Source organism: Aplosporella prunicola, assembly GCF_010093885.1.
Source record: "Aplosporella prunicola CBS 121167 unplaced genomic scaffold K452scaffold_13, whole genome shotgun sequence".
In the NCBI taxonomy this organism is placed as follows: Eukaryota; Fungi; Ascomycota; class Dothideomycetes; order Botryosphaeriales; family Aplosporellaceae; genus Aplosporella; species Aplosporella prunicola.
The window spans coordinates 771,280-786,840 of NW_022983541.1; the positions used below are offsets into that span (position 1 = coordinate 771,280).

The window sequence follows — 15,561 nt, forward strand, 5'->3', positions numbered from 1 at the left end:
TGTGAGATGAACGACTCGCCCTTCTCACTGAGATACACCAATGCGCATGCGACATGCGCCCGCTTGATGCGCTCCAGTGAATCGACGTCCGCAGATCTCGACCTGAATGAGTACGATCTCCAAAGATTAGTCCCAGACAACGCGCTCCGCTTCGCGTGTGAGCACAGCAACTTCACGACCCAGATGAAGTATCTGTTTGATGAGCTTGCAGCCCGCGGCAATATGAAGAGCCTGACTATTCACATCCAGCTTTACCATGATGACTGGAATGAACCCATCTGCGACTCCCGCGGTGTCGACGACTTCTTCGCGCCCATGGCGCAGCTACGCCTTGACAGCGCTGAGATCTGCATCGATTCGTCCCCGTATGGAGATGACTGCGATGGCAGCCGTGATTGTGAATGTATGGATTGTTGCTTTAACATAGTTAGGGGCGTCTGCAATGGTATGTTTGGTTGTTGCTGTAAGAAATGCCTCGTGCGCAAAACTATCCAGGCGGGCGTCTGTACCAATATTAGGGCTAAGGCGGAGAAAGTCGTGGCGCGCATCATGGGCCGCGAGAAGCAAGGCTGCGATGACAGCTTCACTTGTGGCTGTCAGGATTGCTTTCCGCCCATTTCGAAGCCGACACCCTAGGCTCTCGTACCGGATGACCTGATATCCGAGCATCTAGCATGCTACTGTACCATAGACACAGACAATAAGATGCAAGCCTCAGCCTTACCGCATCCTACCACAAAGTACCACATCCTCCCCCAACGGACACCACTGCACATCCCTCAACCGCGCAACTGGAATCCTTCCACCACCCTCATCCCTTCTAATTCCAGGCGCCACGGTTACTGCACCCTCACCCAACCATGTCGGCGCCAGCGTCACGACCACGGCATCCACCAGGCCCGCGTTGCTTGGCTCTAGCAACGCATTAATAACTCCCGCCCCGCCCTCCACCATTACACTACTAATCCCCTCACGCGCTAGCAGAGCTAATATCGCCTTCCACGCAATGCGCCCACCTGGCTCGTTATTCTCTGTCGGGAGCGCAAAGTAGCGCCCTCCACACCGCTCAAGCAGCGCGCGCCGCTTTGGCGGGACAGCCGTCCCTTCACGCACGACAACCCAGGGCGCGCGACCACGGCCATCCAACGCCAACTTCAACACCTTTGCAATCTTCCCCTTTCCCTCACCATCACCATCACCATCATCACCAAAATCCCACCCCGCACTCGGATCCACGACCACCGGTCTCGGCTGCCCGTCCAAGCCCTCCCCACCATAGCCCCCAACACCTTCAGCACGACAATTCAGACTCGGGTCATCGACGCGCGCGGTCCCGGCTCCAACGAGAATGGCCGCGTGGCGCGAGCGCAGGTGGTGCGTCATTGCTTTCGACGCAGGGCCCGAGAGCAGCGTCTGCGTGCCGGGAGCGAGCGCGAGTGCGCTGTCGAGCGACGTGGCGAACGTGAGCGTCGTGTATGGTTTCGTGGGCGTGGATGCGTTGGAGCTAGACGTGGGTGCTGCTGGTGGCAGGTACGGTTCTAGCGCCGTTATGGCCGCCGCGTCGACGTGCAGCGCGTCTCTGGTTTTGGGGACGTGCGCTGCTTCGCTCATGCTTGTTTTGTGGTGGGCGGTGGGTTTGGCGGTCGTGGTAGGTAGTTTAGATGCGGGAATTGCTTTTGAGATTGCTCGGTGTTGTTGATGTTGGTGTTGGTGTTGATGTCGTCGTCGTTGTTGTCGTCGTCGTTGTTGTTGTTGTTGTTGTTGTGGAGAGCTGTTGTTGACAAGCTACAGTAGCTTACAGTACGAAGTAAGCTAGCTGGCTGGTTGTGGGGAAGCTGGCGCACCGCAACCGCCGCTAATTATGTACAATACATATGGCGGGGGACATGTTGCTAGCAACGGACCATACTCTGTCCATTGCGTTTTTTCCTTGTCGGAAAGGAAACCACTACATCATGCATGCAGAATTTAAACTGCAATCGCGCAATCTTCTTCGTAGGGAATTATTCTGCTAGCAATAGCGCACCGCGCTAAAATGCAGCTTGCGGCTTATAATAATATATATATATCATTGAGTAAACCTACCTCTTCTAATCCGTAGAGGCAAGTATGTACCTGGGTAGGAGTCGTATATAAGCTGTTATATTGTATTGCTTTGCATTGCACTGCGTCGTACATAAAAAGTCACAGTCTCAGCCAGGCCTTCCCGCCATATTTAAATTCAACCACCATCTTCGTTACATAACGAAAAACGCTAGCATTCTGCTCAATGGAGGAGTTGAATCATCATTGTCTCGTATTAGATTTCAATCCACTTACCTCGTTGTCTGCGTCTTCTTCCTTGTTGCCCTTCTTTCCCTTCCTTTGGTTTGCCCCTTCTTGGGCTCCGCGTATTCCTTTTCTACCCAATACAGCTCGCGCACGATACAGCTCGCGCATGTTCGACATGTTATGGTTCCGGAACAGCTTCGTCCCGATGGAGGCAACATATGTCACGCGTGTCGGATCACTTCGTGGGGCTGCGCGGCTGCGCCCGAGGGAGGACGAGAGGAGAGGGTTCTTGCTGCCCTGGTGGCGCTGCCGTTTTCGCGGGCTTTAGTTGCTTTATGTTTGATACGAGCTTGCTTGCTTGTGTTGAGTAAACTGCTTTTCCTTTCCTTGGATGGTTTATTTGTCCTTCCTTCCTTCTATCCATTTCCTTTAAACGCCCATAACCCTACTCACCCACCCATGCAGAATAGAAGAGAATAGAACCTTGACTCCGTTTTTCGTTTTCGCCATCGCCATGCTGAAGTAAAGGCTGTAGTTGCAGTTGTGATTGTAGTAGTCGCACCGAAAAGAGTGGGACGACTAGTCTCGCCACTGTTTCGCGCACTTGGTACACTGTTGTTTGTGCGGTTAGACGGTGAAAAGGCAAGGGAAAAGCAGGTGTGTAAACGCACCTTGAAGAACTGTGTCATAGGCTCGTCGGCCGACCTGATCTGGATCTGGTAGAAATAGGCCTTGTCGCCGCCGCAGCCGTCGCGGGGGCATTGCGCTGTGAGAGACAAACAAGCAACATCAGCAGCAGCACTCTTACACCCCATCCACGCACAAACATAAACATACCATCAACCCTATCGACATTATCCCACGCGCCCTTCCCACCCATCACATCCTCAACCTCCTTGCGCTTCATCGCCTTGCGCTCGTAATACCGCCTATCCAGCACATACTGGTACGGACAGCTGCGGCACTCGAAGCGATTCTTGCCGCGCAGGTGGGCGTCGGGCGCGCCGTCAGCGATGGCTGCGTCCGGCACGCGCGACACCGTCAGCGTGTTGCTGCAGGCGGGGCAGACTGTGTGGGAGGGCGTGTTAGCTTGTGCGCGACCGAGGACGGGTGCGAGAGGAGCGAGTGCTGGACCAGCGCATTGCTGCGCGGAAGATCAAACGGGTAAGAATCGCAGAAAAGACTCACAGAGCAGCATCGTGACGTCCTTCTCCTTCTGCCTCTACTTCTGCTTCTACTTCTGCGTCCGGTCCGGTCCGGTCCAGTCCGTGAGCTACCCAAGAAAGTGCGTACGCGCGCGCGTTGTTGTCGAGTGTAGGTGGTGGTGTCGCGGTCGAGAAAAAGAAAGTCGGTGCAGTCATTCCAGAAAGCGCGGGGAGCGGGAGCGGAAAAGCTCCGCGCCAACCTCCATCCAACGGCCAACCGTTGTTCGGATTTACCACGGGACTGGGAGCTGCGCGCTCGCGCCGGGTCGTTATTGTGTGTGCGTGCATGTGGTGTTTTGTGGCCGCGACTGGTGATTGATGTACGATTCCTGAGCACAGGCGACAACTTCTTGTGCTTGGGCTTGTTGAAACTGTGTGCTTTAGTGTGTGCGGGTGTACTGATCGTGGACGATACTTCTACAAGTGCATGGGCAGATAGGTCAACGAGTAGATTAAACTGCCAAAGCTCTGTCTAGAGACCGCCGACTGGCTACTCTCTGCCTGTCTGGCCTCTTTCCCTGCCGTTATACTTGACATAGAGGCAGCTCCTAAGTAGCCACCAAGTCATCCATTTCATTCATTCCGTGCTAAGACGTCTGTCTATCCTGGTGCACGCACGCTGAACCTTTCTTCGCGGGCCAATCCGCCTGCCCGCCTGCCCACCGCCTGCCTGTACATTACACGCGAACCAGAAGAAGCTGCTGAGGAATCATGCATGAATAAATCATAGCTCGTCGTCGACCTCCATGGCGCCGTCTGCCTCGCCGGCCTCCTTGGCTTTGGGCAGGCATGCCTCCTTGTCGATCATCTGCCGCGAGACCGAGACGATGTTGTCTTCGATAAGCTGCTGGCCGACGTCCTCGATGTCTGTTGATTTGTCAGTGGCAATTCACTAGAGGAAGCAGTTAGATGCAACGTACGCTTCTTCGGGTCGACCTTGCCGACGTATCGCGTCTTCAGCTGCTCCTTGGTCAGCTCCGTCTCCTCCTTCACTCGCTTCTCGTAGCCCTCTGCCAGGCTGACGAGCTTCTTCAGCTTCTCGTTATTCCGCTCGCCCTCGTGCTTGAAGTCGGTCATCTCGAGCGCCTCAGTCCAGACGTGCTTGTGCAGGTTCATCAACATGTTCTCCTCCAGGCCCGTCTTCCTGTAGTTGATGCCTATGCTGTAGTAGTGGCGGTTGAGGCCGTGGATGAGCGCCTGGATGGAGGGCTTGTTGAGGTGGCCCAAGTTGGAGGTGGTCTGGCGGGGCTCGTGGCCCATCATGAGAGTCTGGGGGTTGATGAGGCGGAAAGCGTCGATAACGACCTTGCCCTTGACGGACTGGATGGGGTCGACGACGACGGCGACGGCGCGCGGCGTCAGCTGCTCGAACGACTGCTGTGTGTTGATATCGACGCTCGACAACCAGCACCCGAAGCCAGGATGCGAGTGGTACCATCCCACCACCGTCTCCGGCCGTCCCGTTTGCCGCAGCATGTCCATCATCTTCGTCTGGAATACGGGGTCTACCGCCTCAACGCTGACTCCCGTTCCACTCTGCGGCATCGCGAATACGTCTACTACCCGTACCGTGTAGTCGTCCACAAACTCGCCCAGCATCAGTCCCATGACTTCCATGGGCACACCGGCACGGCCGTGCCGCAGCATCTTCAGGAGCGCGAGCGAGGATATGTAGACGGTCTCGGAGTTGTCGATGAGGTTGGTATCCTGAAAAGCAGCTTGTATCAGTATAATGCGTTTGCGGGAGCAACAAGTGACAGGCGGCATTCTGCCGGCGAGGGCGGAAAAGGGTCGCGCTCTCCGGTCATGATTCGCGATGAGAGAGCTCGCGGAGGCGTTGACGACATACTTGAGCTGGGCCGCCTTCTCTCATGCCCTGGGCGGCGGCGAGCATGCGGTTTAGCCTGTCCATGGCGAGGGATGCAATGTGCGCGCTGGTGGCGAAAAAGGCGACAGTTGGTGGTATAGAACGCGAGGACGACGGAGGAGATGGGCGGTCGTGAGTTGAGAGGTGCTGAGGCAGCGGGATAGAGCTTAGGTGCTTCCATAGGTACCGCATCTACTGGCGCCGAAGCTCCGATGCCAAGCCATCTTATCAGATAATGACGAATCCATACAAAACACCATCTTCCCTCGGTCATTCCTTCTTCATCACTGCTCTAAGTCTTTTTCACCTCATCTTCGCTGGGTTCGTCGTCATCGCCGCTCAGTCGGTCCTCTGAGTCTTTGAGGCCTCCTTAAACTCACGTCTATCAATATTACTCACGTACTCGATATCACTATCGTCCCTCTACTTGCTCGTGCTCATGTTTATACCCGTCAATTCCCTCGTCTAGGTCTTTTTTTAACACCCTCACCACTGCGCTTAAGCTTTCGAAACACCTTCCGCTAAGCCGTCTCTTCAATTTTTAGTAGCCAACCGCTGTTCACGTCGCTATGCTTAAAGGCTTTGATCCTCCGCGGTATTGCGACGCAGCTAGTCAGGCAATCAAACAGGTAGGGAGGAAGACAGTAAAGAAAGAGCCCAAAGGAGTCATGGATTTTAAGGAGACTGATCAGCGGTTGGTTGTTGATTCCTGGTTATTTTGTCAGACGTGATGGCTGAGCAGGTGTGTGTGTGAAAACAATACCGCATCTGTTCACTTACAATGCTGTGCCGAGGCGGTATAAATACCTCGCAATTACCATCGAGTCTACAACACACAGCAGACAGCGAGCAAGGAAGCACGCAAGCTACCAAGCACACAGGCTACTGAGCACGCACAAACTGCACACACACACGACGACCGTACACACTCTAACCGCAAACATGACGAACTCCGTCTCCAAGACCACGTCTCCCCCCAACAAGCACACGCACGCCGCTGCCAACCACGGCAACCATGCGCACGCCGATGCTAACGAGCAGCCCGCGGCGCCCGTGGACAGCCGCAACATTCCCTGGCGCTGCTGCCAGTGCGGCTACCGCAACCCCGATACGTGGTACACGCGCTGCAGGGCATGTGGACACGAGGGCGGCGGCTGCTTCGTGTGCTGGGCGGAAGGTTAGGCTCGGGTAAGAGGCCCTGGCTAGCTGCACCGACTGACTTGCACGACAAGCAGTAGAAACTGGTGAGTAGAAGGTGTCCTTTGGGTTTCTGGTGTTTTTTCTTTCCTTTGTTGGGTTCTACTTCAATCCTTTGTAAGATGAGCGGAAGGAGAAGATAAAAGACAAAACACAAAAAAACGTTAAACCTAGGTAACAAAAATGTGGAGGCAAAAAATGGGGAAAATAATAAAAAACAAATTTGTTAAATATTTAGTGATCATATTGTGAACGGGTGGATGCATGAGTGGGAGACTAATTGGTCTCATCTGCTGAGTGGACGACGACGACGCCGCACCAGTACCACTCCCTGCAAGTTTGGTCCTTGGATCCGTCCCACTATGGTGATGTCCGGGGGACGGGAGACGTGTAAGTGGCCGCGTGGGTGTGTGCGGTTGGCGGGATTTGTTAGGTTGTTTGCCTGCCTGTCTGGCTGGCTACTGCTGTCACCTTGAAATCCCACTGCATCGTTTGGGAGTACGTGTGTGTGTGCTCTTCTGTGTGCTCTATTCTAATCATAATTATTTTTATTATTTATTTTCAAAACGCAATATCCTCTGCCGATGTGTTTGCATTCGTCCTGCATAAAACATAAAACATAGGGCATTAAACGTGAAATATTGAGAGAACAAAGAAATGGAGTTGTAGACCTGTAGTCACTAAACGAAACCAAAATAGCTCCCACCACCTACAATAGGCAAGCTTCCCCACAGCCCGCGTCATTCCGCAGCTCCGCCGCCTCCGACCGTTAACTCCGACCACCTACGCCTTACAGCCGCGATAAGCGTACCTGCCTATAACACCCGCCACCAAAAAAACATCCTCCCTACCAGCACCCCCAATGGCACGTCTCTCCGGCCTCCAACGCGACGTCCTCGCCCTGTACCGCCAATGTCTCCGCGCAACGCGGCAAAAGCCCCTCGTAAGCCCTCCCACCAAAATCCAAAGCCCCAAACCACACACTCCAACCCAACCCAACTCAAACCAAACCAAACCAATCAAACGCACGCACGCACAGCGCTGACGCCGCACCAGGAAACGCGGCCGCACTTCCGGGCCTTCGCGAGGTGCGTACACACTACACATACACAGCGCCCACAGCCTTCACGTGAAGAACGAGAAGGCAGTGGTGGTTACCTACCTAATGAAAGAAGCCTTGATATTGACAACGATCACGAGCAGACAGGAATTCGAGAAGAACCTCGCGATCGAAAAGCGCGATTTCGCTGCCATAGAGTACATGCTGCGGCGCGGGCACCGGCAGCTGGAGATCTATGAGGATCCGGGCATTCGCGACGTCCATCGCTAGTTAACTAGATGCCTGAAGTTTGAAGTGCTGGGAGTCGAGGAGGAGTGTATGAGGATGATATGGGCACGTGATGGCGTGGCGATGAATGTGTTGTTGTGAAAAGGTCTCATGCTGCCACCACCGTCCTTGACGATGTGCTCGCGCTTCTGGGAGCTCTTTTCCTTCTACTCCTAAGAATCCGCTTGCCTACACCCACTCGACGGCTATGATCGCGGTAATCGCTAGAAGGTTTCACCAACAGCATCGGCTCCCGAGCCCTCTGCTTTTTCTACCCAAGTCCAACTTTGAAGAAACCCAAGGGCGCCTACAAGCTACACGGCGAGCTCTGGCCATGGCCCAGAAAGGAATACATCAACATCGAACAGGCCGCTACTCTGAGACGGGAGCCAAGCAGTATTTGAGATAGTCTCACCCGCAAACGCTACTACGTCTTCCTACCAAACTTGCGCTCCACCTCCTCGACCGCTCTCCTCTGCCCCTCGTCCCTCTCCCTCTCCAACCGCGCCCTGATATCCCGCTGCAGCGCCTTGGCGTCCTCGACATCCACCCCGTCCTGGATCAGTTCATGCGCAAGCGTCGAGCTGCGCTCGTAGTCCTTGTTGAAGAAAGCCCAGCGCGCCAGCCACATGCGCGCCTTAGACGTCGTAGGCGTGACGCCCACGCCCAGCGGCTCGCTCCCTTCGCCCTGGCTGCTATCCACGCCGTCCGGCTCCGGCCCTTCCTCCTGCGCCAGACAGAGCTCCATGTACGCGGCGCATTCCTCGCGGTCGTCGAGCCGCTCGTACAGCAGCGCGATCTGGTACAGCGTTTCGGGGTCTAGCACGCCGCTGCCCAGGCCCTCTGCACTGCCGAAACTGCTCCCGCCTGCGCCGCCTTCGTAGTAGCTGCCTGCCACGAGAGCGCGCTTGTACGCGCGGATCCCGTTCGCAAGCTTGCCGACTTCACCGAAACATTTGCCCACCGCTTGCCACATCTTTGGGTCGTACGGTCGCAGCGACGCTGCGCGCTGGAAGTAGAATAGCGCGTAGCTGTACATTTCTAGCATCTCGTATGTCTGGCCCAGCCCGTACCAGGCACGATAATCTTTGCGGTTGACGTCAACGGCGCGCCGATAGCTCTCAATCGCCGCGTGCGTGTTCTTCATCTCGACGTATTCGTGTCCCATGAGCGTCCAGGCGGACAAGAAATTCCGGTCAAGAATCAAGGCGCGTCGGAAGTACATGACGGCTTTTTCGTGCTCCGACTTCAACGAGTAGTAATTGCCCACAACGCAGCAGGTCTCTGGGCGGAATTTGTCGGCGGCTGTGGCGATCTGGGCCACAAAGGCGAGCTTGGGTCGTAATGACATGACATATAGGATGTTGGAGTAATTGTCGAGCGCATCGAGGCGGTATGGATCGCTGGTGACCAGGGAGGAGAATATGGATTCGGCTTCTTCAAAATCTTTCGAATGGTAGTATAGAAGAGCGCGCTGCGTCTTGAGGAATGCGCTGTTGGGGAAGATTCCCTGGACTTGCGTGAGTTCGTTATGGATATGGTCGGTTGATTGGTATAGCTCCTGGTTGGTGTAGATGTGAAAGAGAAAGGTCATGAGGTTCTGTGGCAGTTGCTCGGTGATGAGGTTCAGGTCTTCTACCGAACCGATCAGCGAGGCTAACTCCTGCCACGCTCCCCAGTTATACGGGTACAGATGTACACTGCGAATGAACCACTTCTTGGCCATCTCCTCATTCTTGCCTTTTGCCAAGACGATGCCGTAGAGGTACTCTAACCAACCCGTGCCTTCTTTGCCGCTAGCATGCCGTTCTGCGAACCAATCTTCTAGGATCCTCAAAATGCCGTTGAGCTCTTTATTGACTGTCACGCCTCCGTCCGCAGGTCCCAATACCATCTCGCTGTCCTCATCTTTCCGCTTCTCCCCCGCCATGTACTTGGCGTACAATGCCAGGAATAGAGATTTTTGGCTGAGGCCTGAGAACGAACGGCTCACCGGTTTCGGCTCCGAGGCGGCTGTAGCTTTGGTCTTGCCCTTTTGCGACGGCTTACTTCGTTGGGATTGCGAAGACGCTGGTGTCGCTATCGACGCGGCGGAAACCACGCTTGGCGGTATGAAGACAGCTGCGCAACGGTCATACTCGCGGCAGTCAAAGTAGGTTTTTGCAAGAAGGAACTTGTGGAGCTCCTTGGCTTCTAGGTGAGCCTCGACCGGATCAGAAGGGTATTGTTCTTTGGCGGGGAATGTGTCGGAGACGGGCGAATCGGCATCGGTGTCTGAACCATACGTCAGGTCGGTTGTTTGGAAGGAATTCAGCAGCTCGGCGGCCCTGAGCAGTGTGAGGCCTGGCTTGTTTGGGGGAGAAAAGAGAGCGCAGCTTACCACTTGGCCGACTGGTAGAGGCAGCGTTCCGTGCACGCAGTGACGGCAGTTTGTAGGTGGGCCTGCAGCTGCGCCGTGTCGGCCTCGGAAAGACTCGTCATGGCTGCGCGCGCAGGAAGTTGATGGGAGTGCAAGGGTGCGCAAAGAAAGCTCAAGGTAGCTCTGCTGCCTTGGCGTTCATGAGCTGTAAATAAACACAGGTCGCGCCGGCCAAATTCGGTCCTGACGGCAACACTCTGCAGATCCCCGGGAAGCGGAGCGGGGCAAGCGGTCCACTCGGAGAAGTAAAGGAATCTGGGCACGAGTACCACAAACCGACTGTCGAAGATGAGGCAGCGGGAGTTGCAGATCGACAGGTTCCACCGAGCTTCCAGCTTCCCGACGAAGGTGGGTCAGGGCGCGGGGAATAGTGTTTTTAAATAGGAATTAAAAGTGAAAAATATACGTTTTAACAACAAAGCAGTTGGCCTGTAGTGGTAGAGATCAAACTTGCTTAGCCTAAGGTATATGGCAGTAGTCTGCAGCCAGCGCCCATTGTTCGAGCCCATCATTCGATCGACAAACTCTACTATGTTATAGGCCCTCGCTATCCCAGATCCCAAAAGTCCAAGCCCAAGCCAACCCTGACGCCGCGCTAAGAGCAGACCCGCAACCGCGAAGAAGTAAAAACTGCCATTTCTCCACTCCTCCCCATGGCCCTACCCTCTTCACCTCAACCACTTCAGCATCAAATAGCAAAAGACAAAAAACACAACCACCCCTCCCCAAAATATCCACTTATCCTGCTTCGCGCGCCTCTCCACCATGCGAATCGTATCGCCCGACACTCCCAACGTATTCGCTACGCTGTACAGCTTCCGCTGCGTCCCCTTGAGCATCTCGCGCTGGTCCCCCAAGTCGCCCAGCACGGCACGTCCGCGCTCCAGAAACTCGTCCAACTGCGCATTCGTGCTCGACATGAATGACTGCTCGCGGAACGCGTGCGCCTCGCGCGTGTAGTCGCCAGGTCCAGCGCCGAGCGATGAGGGCCCTGCGCCGGAGGAAGGCCGCCAGGGTGAGTTTTGCGCCGCACTGGTAGCAGCATATGGGTTTTCCGGGGTGCTGGTGTGGTGGGGCCGGCGGCCGAGGAGCTCTGCGCGCGTTTGTACCGATTGCCGCTCGTCATTCTCCTGCTTGAGCTTCGTGAACTGCTCGCGGTAATCGGTGAGCTCGCCGCGGAAGTTCTTGATGCGCTCATATGCCTTTTCCTGCTTAGCAGCGACCATCTCCTGCTTCGCGAGACGGTTGTAGTCGTCGATGGTGCGGCTGAACGACGTCAGGGACGCGTTGATCTGCCCTAGGTATGGGTGTGAGCGTGAGCTGCTGTTGCGCCGAATGGGCGCGCGCATGCGGTTTGCGCGCCAGGTCTCGAGCACGGAATTACCTACCTAGGAGGGCAGGCGAAAGAGAGCTGCTTTCGGCGAAGGCATCGAGGTCTTTGCGTATTGACGTGGATTGCCGCAGGGCGGAGTTGAAGAGAGAGTTCTGCGAGGTGTTAGCTAACAGGCATGGCTTGAGGAGGTCGGGGAAGCTGTAGGTTACCATGTTTGCGCGATTACCTAGTCCGCAACTTTTGCAGTGGCAGGTTGTTGCGTTGCGATGGTGGTGATGTGGTGATCTGGCTCAAACGGTAAGTACCTAGGCGCTGGAGCGCCCAAACGACGGGCGGCAGAATGACACCGCCTGCCGCCTTTCCGCCAGCGCGGTCCGGGGCGCTGGTCCCGCGGGCAAATCAACGTTCATCAAAGTCACAACATTAAAGGCGGCGCGCACATTGGGCGAAAGGTTTATATTTGATTCTCCTAACTATGTAGAGGCATTTATATTAAACATCGTATCAGCAAAACTACTGGCGATTGCATAAAGGCACTCCGGGTAACCAAGCTGTGCTATATTCTAGCAGTCTACTTGAGCACTGTGGTATGCTTTGGCTCGCTGCACCTCTCGCCAGGGTAAGGGAAAGGGCAATGCTTTCCCTTGGAGAACGTCGATGTGGTCGGCTCCGGCTTGTGCGTCGTCGAAGTCGGCTTAGGAGTCGTAGTCGGCTGAGGGTTCGAAGTGGACTTAGGAGTCACAGTGGGTGCAGGATCCGAAGCGGGTTTAGGAGTAGAAGTGGGCTTTGGGGTTGAAGTAGGCTTGGGTTCAGGAGGTGGAGCGGGTTTAGGGGTCGAAGTGGGCTTTGGGCTCGACGTGGGTTGAGGGGTCGAAGTAGGCTTAGGAGCCGAAGTGGGAGTGTGCGAAGTCAAGTGAGACGTGATCGGCGTGACCGGCGTAACAGAGGACAGGACAGGCGTGACCGCCTTAACAGGCGTGACCGGCGCAACAGGCGTGACAGGAGTGACGCTACTTGTAGGAAGGGGTGGGGCGACCACCACAGTATGACGAATCGTGCTCGTAAACGTACGCTCCGAGCTCGGGGGAACGGTGACAGTGATGGTACTGGTGACGATACTGACACCGTTTGGCTTAGGTGTAGTAGAATATTCACCATTTTGACGAGGAGCGAGGTGGTACGGCTTCTTGGTCAGGGCGGCGTGGGGAGCAGCCTCAACGACAGCCTGGCCAGCCAGGATCGAGAGGAGGATAGTTGCGGCGTACATGTTGACTTTTGGTGATAGTTGAAAGTTTTGTTGGTAGTGAAGGTGATGGGGTAGTTCGTCTGTGAACGCTGTGAGTCTTGACGAAATAACAGATGTGCCGCTTAAGAATATATAGTTGAGACTTCCAAAGAAACAGAACAATGTCAAAAGCATAGTTGGCAATGCCACATGTAGATATAAAGTCTTTGTATCCAGGTTTCTTTGTGAAGATCAGCCACAGTACTGTATTTAGAGAAGTTAACAATCGAGAACAGCCTAGATGCTCCACCATGGCCACATCCTTTGTCGAACCAAAAGGTTTGTGTTAGGTCTAGACTTATGCGGTTAAGCTTGCCACAGTCAATTGAGATTGTTTACTGAAATGGGCCTTTCAAAACATGTGCGAATATCAAAAGTTGAGTGAATATCAAAAGTTGAGTGAATATCAAAAGTTGAGTGAATATCAAAAGTTGACAGGAGGTTAGACAACTCCGATTCTTGCCGAAACTGTGCATGATTCGTGGTTTCCGTGATTGGCCAGGTAGCCAGTTCAGCTCTCACGCTCAAAACGGTGGCGCATTTCAGCTACTGACGCCAATGGCCCTCATGTAGCTCAAATGCTGGCGTCAAATGCACCTCGGCCGGTCCTGATCGGTATAGGAAACACCGCTGACCCGGGTGCAGGGGTGTGACGGATGGGGTTTGTGGTGACAGGCACCGGAGAGACACGACGAGGCGCTCTGCAGCGTGCAACTTCGCCAGAGCGTGGAGACAGATGCGGGGGAGTTTTCCCGGTGGTTCGACGCAGTCGGCAGTCGGTGGCAGAGCGTGGGGAGTTGACGTTGGGTAGCGGGAAGCTCGAGCAAGCGGCTCGAGTTGGATTTCATAAGGCGATCGTGATTGGCCAGCCAGCTTCAGCGAGATTTCAAACGACCACTCGACTCCATCTCCCCGTAACCCGCAACGCCAACCGCTCCATTGCCTCTCCCCTCCAAACACCCTCTCCTTGCCGGTCCTCGGCCAGCTTCAGATCAAAATGTTGGCTAGATCGAGCCTCCGCTCGGCGCGCACCGTCGGTGCCGCCGCCCGCAACTCTGCCAGCAGAATCGGCGCTGTACGTCCGGCCATCCCATCTGCCTACGCCGCAGCCTGCATCGCGGGGCCATCATCAATTGCTTGCTGCGAGAGCTGTAGCTGACCCTGCGATCCCGTAGCGCCCCGCTTCGACCTCTTCCGGTGCCGCCGAGGAAGCCGCCTCTAGGAAGAACACCCTCGCTGGCTCCGCCGCTACCGCCGTCGCCATCGGTTCCATCGGCTGGTACTACCATCTCTACGGTCGCAATGTGCACGCCATGACTCCGGCGGAGGAAGGGTGAGTCGCGCGGAATAACGGAATTGATGGATGCGGTCCATGGTCGACCTGGACGAGCGGACCTCAGCTCCAGCCGAACAACCGCGAGCAACAACCCGGCTAATGCAACCCACCTCGCAGTCTCCACCCCACTCAGTACCCTTGGGAGCATGCCAAGTGGAACAAGACCTTCGACCACCAGGCGTAAGTCTCTTGCCGTCAAGCTTACATAGCCCCTTGCGATTGACGCTCGCCCAGTCTCCGCCGTGGCTTCCAGGTCTACCGTGAGGTCTGCGCTTCCTGCCACTCCCTCCAGCGTGTGCCTTACCGGGCTCTTGTCGGTACCCTGATGACCACCGACGAGGCCAAGGCCCTTGCCGAGGAGAACGAATACGACACCGAGCCCAACGACCAGGGTGAGATCGAGAAGCGCCCGGGAAAGCTCTCCGACTACATGCCCAGCCCCTACAAGAACGACGAGGCTGCTCGCGCCGCCAACAACGGTGCTCTGCCCCCCGATCTCAGCTTGATGGTCAAGGCCCGCCACGGTGGCTGCAACTACATCTTCAGCCTGTTGACCGGCTACCCTGACGAGCCCCCTGCGGGCGCTGTTGTCCAGGAGGGCCTGAACTTCAACCCCTACTTCCCCGGTACCGGTATTGCCATGGGTCGTGTTCTGTTCGACGGTCTCGTCGAGTACGAGGACGAAACCCCTGCCACGACCTCGCAGATGGCCAAGGACGTTGTTGAGTTCCTCAACTGGACCGCCGAGCCCGAGATGGACGACCGCAAGAAGATGGGCTGGAAGGTTCTGGCGATTGGCACCACGCTCTTCGCTCTGAGCATCTGGGTCAAGAGGTGCGTACAGGACGAGCGAGAGAGAGATGCAGTTACTGACTCGGGTCGAAATCTAGGTACAAGTGGTCCACCATCAAGACCAGGCAGCTTGTCTACAACCCGCCGGTTTCGGCTGCGGCCAAGAACCCGTCCAGCGGCCGTCCCCAGGTCCGGATGAACGAGAGGCAGTAGACGGATCGAGTAATTGGGCGGGGAGGAAAGCGAACGGGGTTGGACGAAGCAGGCGTGTGCACGCCGGATTGTACAGCACCAGAAGACAAATGAGCGATTTTTCTTTTGTTTGCGCGCTACCTAGAGGGGCGGGGGAGCCGCTCCATGTTTTGTTGCCCTGTACTATGAAATGAATTTGGTTACCCGACGTGGTGCGGACGTGCGCAGGGCTGGCGGCACGAGCGAGCGAGGTGGGATTAAGGCCCCGGGTGGTAGAATGAAACGGCACTAGACGAGAGACAGCGGGCGAGGGTTGACGTTTGGTTGCGCCCACAAA

At 55.7% G+C, this 15,561-nt stretch overlaps 9 protein-coding genes across 9 annotated transcripts; 3 read left to right on the forward strand and 6 right to left on the reverse strand.

The window, feature by feature from the left end:
• Positions 1 to 494: 494 nt before the first annotated feature.
• K452DRAFT_250731 (uncharacterized protein) lies at positions 495 to 1,748 on the reverse strand. Its single transcript, XM_033538186.1, has one exon. It carries the CDS (start codon positions 1,609 to 1,611, stop codon positions 721 to 723), a length of 891 nt encoding a protein of 296 aa, XP_033397547.1. The 5' UTR covers positions 1,612 to 1,748; the 3' UTR covers positions 495 to 720.
• An 807-nt stretch (positions 1,749 to 2,555) lies between these two features.
• Positions 2,556 to 3,596, reverse strand: K452DRAFT_250732 (uncharacterized protein). The gene is made up of 4 exons (XM_033538187.1): positions 3,460 to 3,596; positions 3,109 to 3,339; positions 2,943 to 3,037; positions 2,556 to 2,883 (listed from the first exon to the last, which is right to left on the reverse strand). The coding sequence occupies exons 1-4, from the start codon at positions 3,467 to 3,469 to the stop codon at positions 2,851 to 2,853; spliced, it is 369 nt and encodes a 122-aa protein (XP_033397548.1). The 5' UTR covers positions 3,470 to 3,596; the 3' UTR covers positions 2,556 to 2,850.
• Positions 3,597 to 3,914: 318 nt separating this feature from the next.
• On the reverse strand, positions 3,915 to 5,493 carry K452DRAFT_358915 (uncharacterized protein). The gene is made up of 3 exons (XM_033546229.1): positions 5,326 to 5,493; positions 4,397 to 5,183; positions 3,915 to 4,343 (listed from the first exon to the last, which is right to left on the reverse strand). Exons 1-3 carry the CDS (start codon positions 5,386 to 5,388, stop codon positions 4,201 to 4,203), a joined length of 993 nt encoding a protein of 330 aa, XP_033397549.1. The 5' UTR covers positions 5,389 to 5,493; the 3' UTR covers positions 3,915 to 4,200.
• A 760-nt stretch (positions 5,494 to 6,253) lies between these two features.
• On the forward strand, positions 6,254 to 6,915 carry K452DRAFT_287808 (uncharacterized protein). The gene has a single exon (XM_033540537.1). The coding sequence runs from the start codon at positions 6,286 to 6,288 to the stop codon at positions 6,523 to 6,525; it is 240 nt and encodes a 79-aa protein (XP_033397550.1). The 5' UTR covers positions 6,254 to 6,285; the 3' UTR covers positions 6,526 to 6,915.
• Positions 6,916 to 7,402: 487 nt separating this feature from the next.
• Positions 7,403 to 7,870, forward strand: K452DRAFT_298501 (uncharacterized protein; the record flags this gene model as incomplete). The annotated part of the gene is made up of 3 exons (XM_033542126.1): positions 7,403 to 7,483; positions 7,597 to 7,628; positions 7,744 to 7,870. The coding sequence occupies 3 exons, from the start codon at positions 7,403 to 7,405 to the stop codon at positions 7,868 to 7,870; spliced, it is 240 nt and encodes a 79-aa protein (XP_033397551.1).
• A 424-nt stretch (positions 7,871 to 8,294) lies between these two features.
• On the reverse strand, positions 8,295 to 10,348 carry K452DRAFT_227944 (uncharacterized protein; the record flags this gene model as incomplete). Its single annotated transcript, XM_033536927.1, has 2 exons — positions 8,295 to 10,194; positions 10,248 to 10,348. The coding sequence occupies 2 exons, from the start codon at positions 10,346 to 10,348 to the stop codon at positions 8,295 to 8,297; spliced, it is 2,001 nt and encodes a 666-aa protein (XP_033397552.1).
• A 374-nt stretch (positions 10,349 to 10,722) lies between these two features.
• On the reverse strand, positions 10,723 to 11,886 carry K452DRAFT_271667 (uncharacterized protein). Its single transcript, XM_033539047.1, has 3 exons — positions 11,829 to 11,886; positions 11,675 to 11,771; positions 10,723 to 11,583 (listed from the first exon to the last, which is right to left on the reverse strand). Exons 1-3 carry the CDS (start codon positions 11,829 to 11,831, stop codon positions 10,955 to 10,957), a joined length of 729 nt encoding a protein of 242 aa, XP_033397553.1. The 5' UTR covers positions 11,832 to 11,886; the 3' UTR covers positions 10,723 to 10,954.
• A 304-nt stretch (positions 11,887 to 12,190) lies between these two features.
• On the reverse strand, positions 12,191 to 12,886 carry K452DRAFT_298504 (uncharacterized protein; the record flags this gene model as incomplete). The annotated part of the gene is made up of 1 exon (XM_033542127.1): positions 12,191 to 12,886. The coding sequence occupies one exon, from the start codon at positions 12,884 to 12,886 to the stop codon at positions 12,191 to 12,193; it is 696 nt and encodes a 231-aa protein (XP_033397554.1).
• A 951-nt stretch (positions 12,887 to 13,837) lies between these two features.
• Positions 13,838 to 15,513, forward strand: K452DRAFT_287813 (uncharacterized protein). Its single transcript, XM_033540538.1, has 4 exons — positions 13,838 to 14,237; positions 14,358 to 14,420; positions 14,475 to 15,074; positions 15,131 to 15,513. Exons 1-4 carry the CDS (start codon positions 14,218 to 14,220, stop codon positions 15,243 to 15,245), a joined length of 798 nt encoding a protein of 265 aa, XP_033397555.1. The 5' UTR covers positions 13,838 to 14,217; the 3' UTR covers positions 15,246 to 15,513.
• Positions 15,514 to 15,561: the final 48 nt, after the last annotated feature.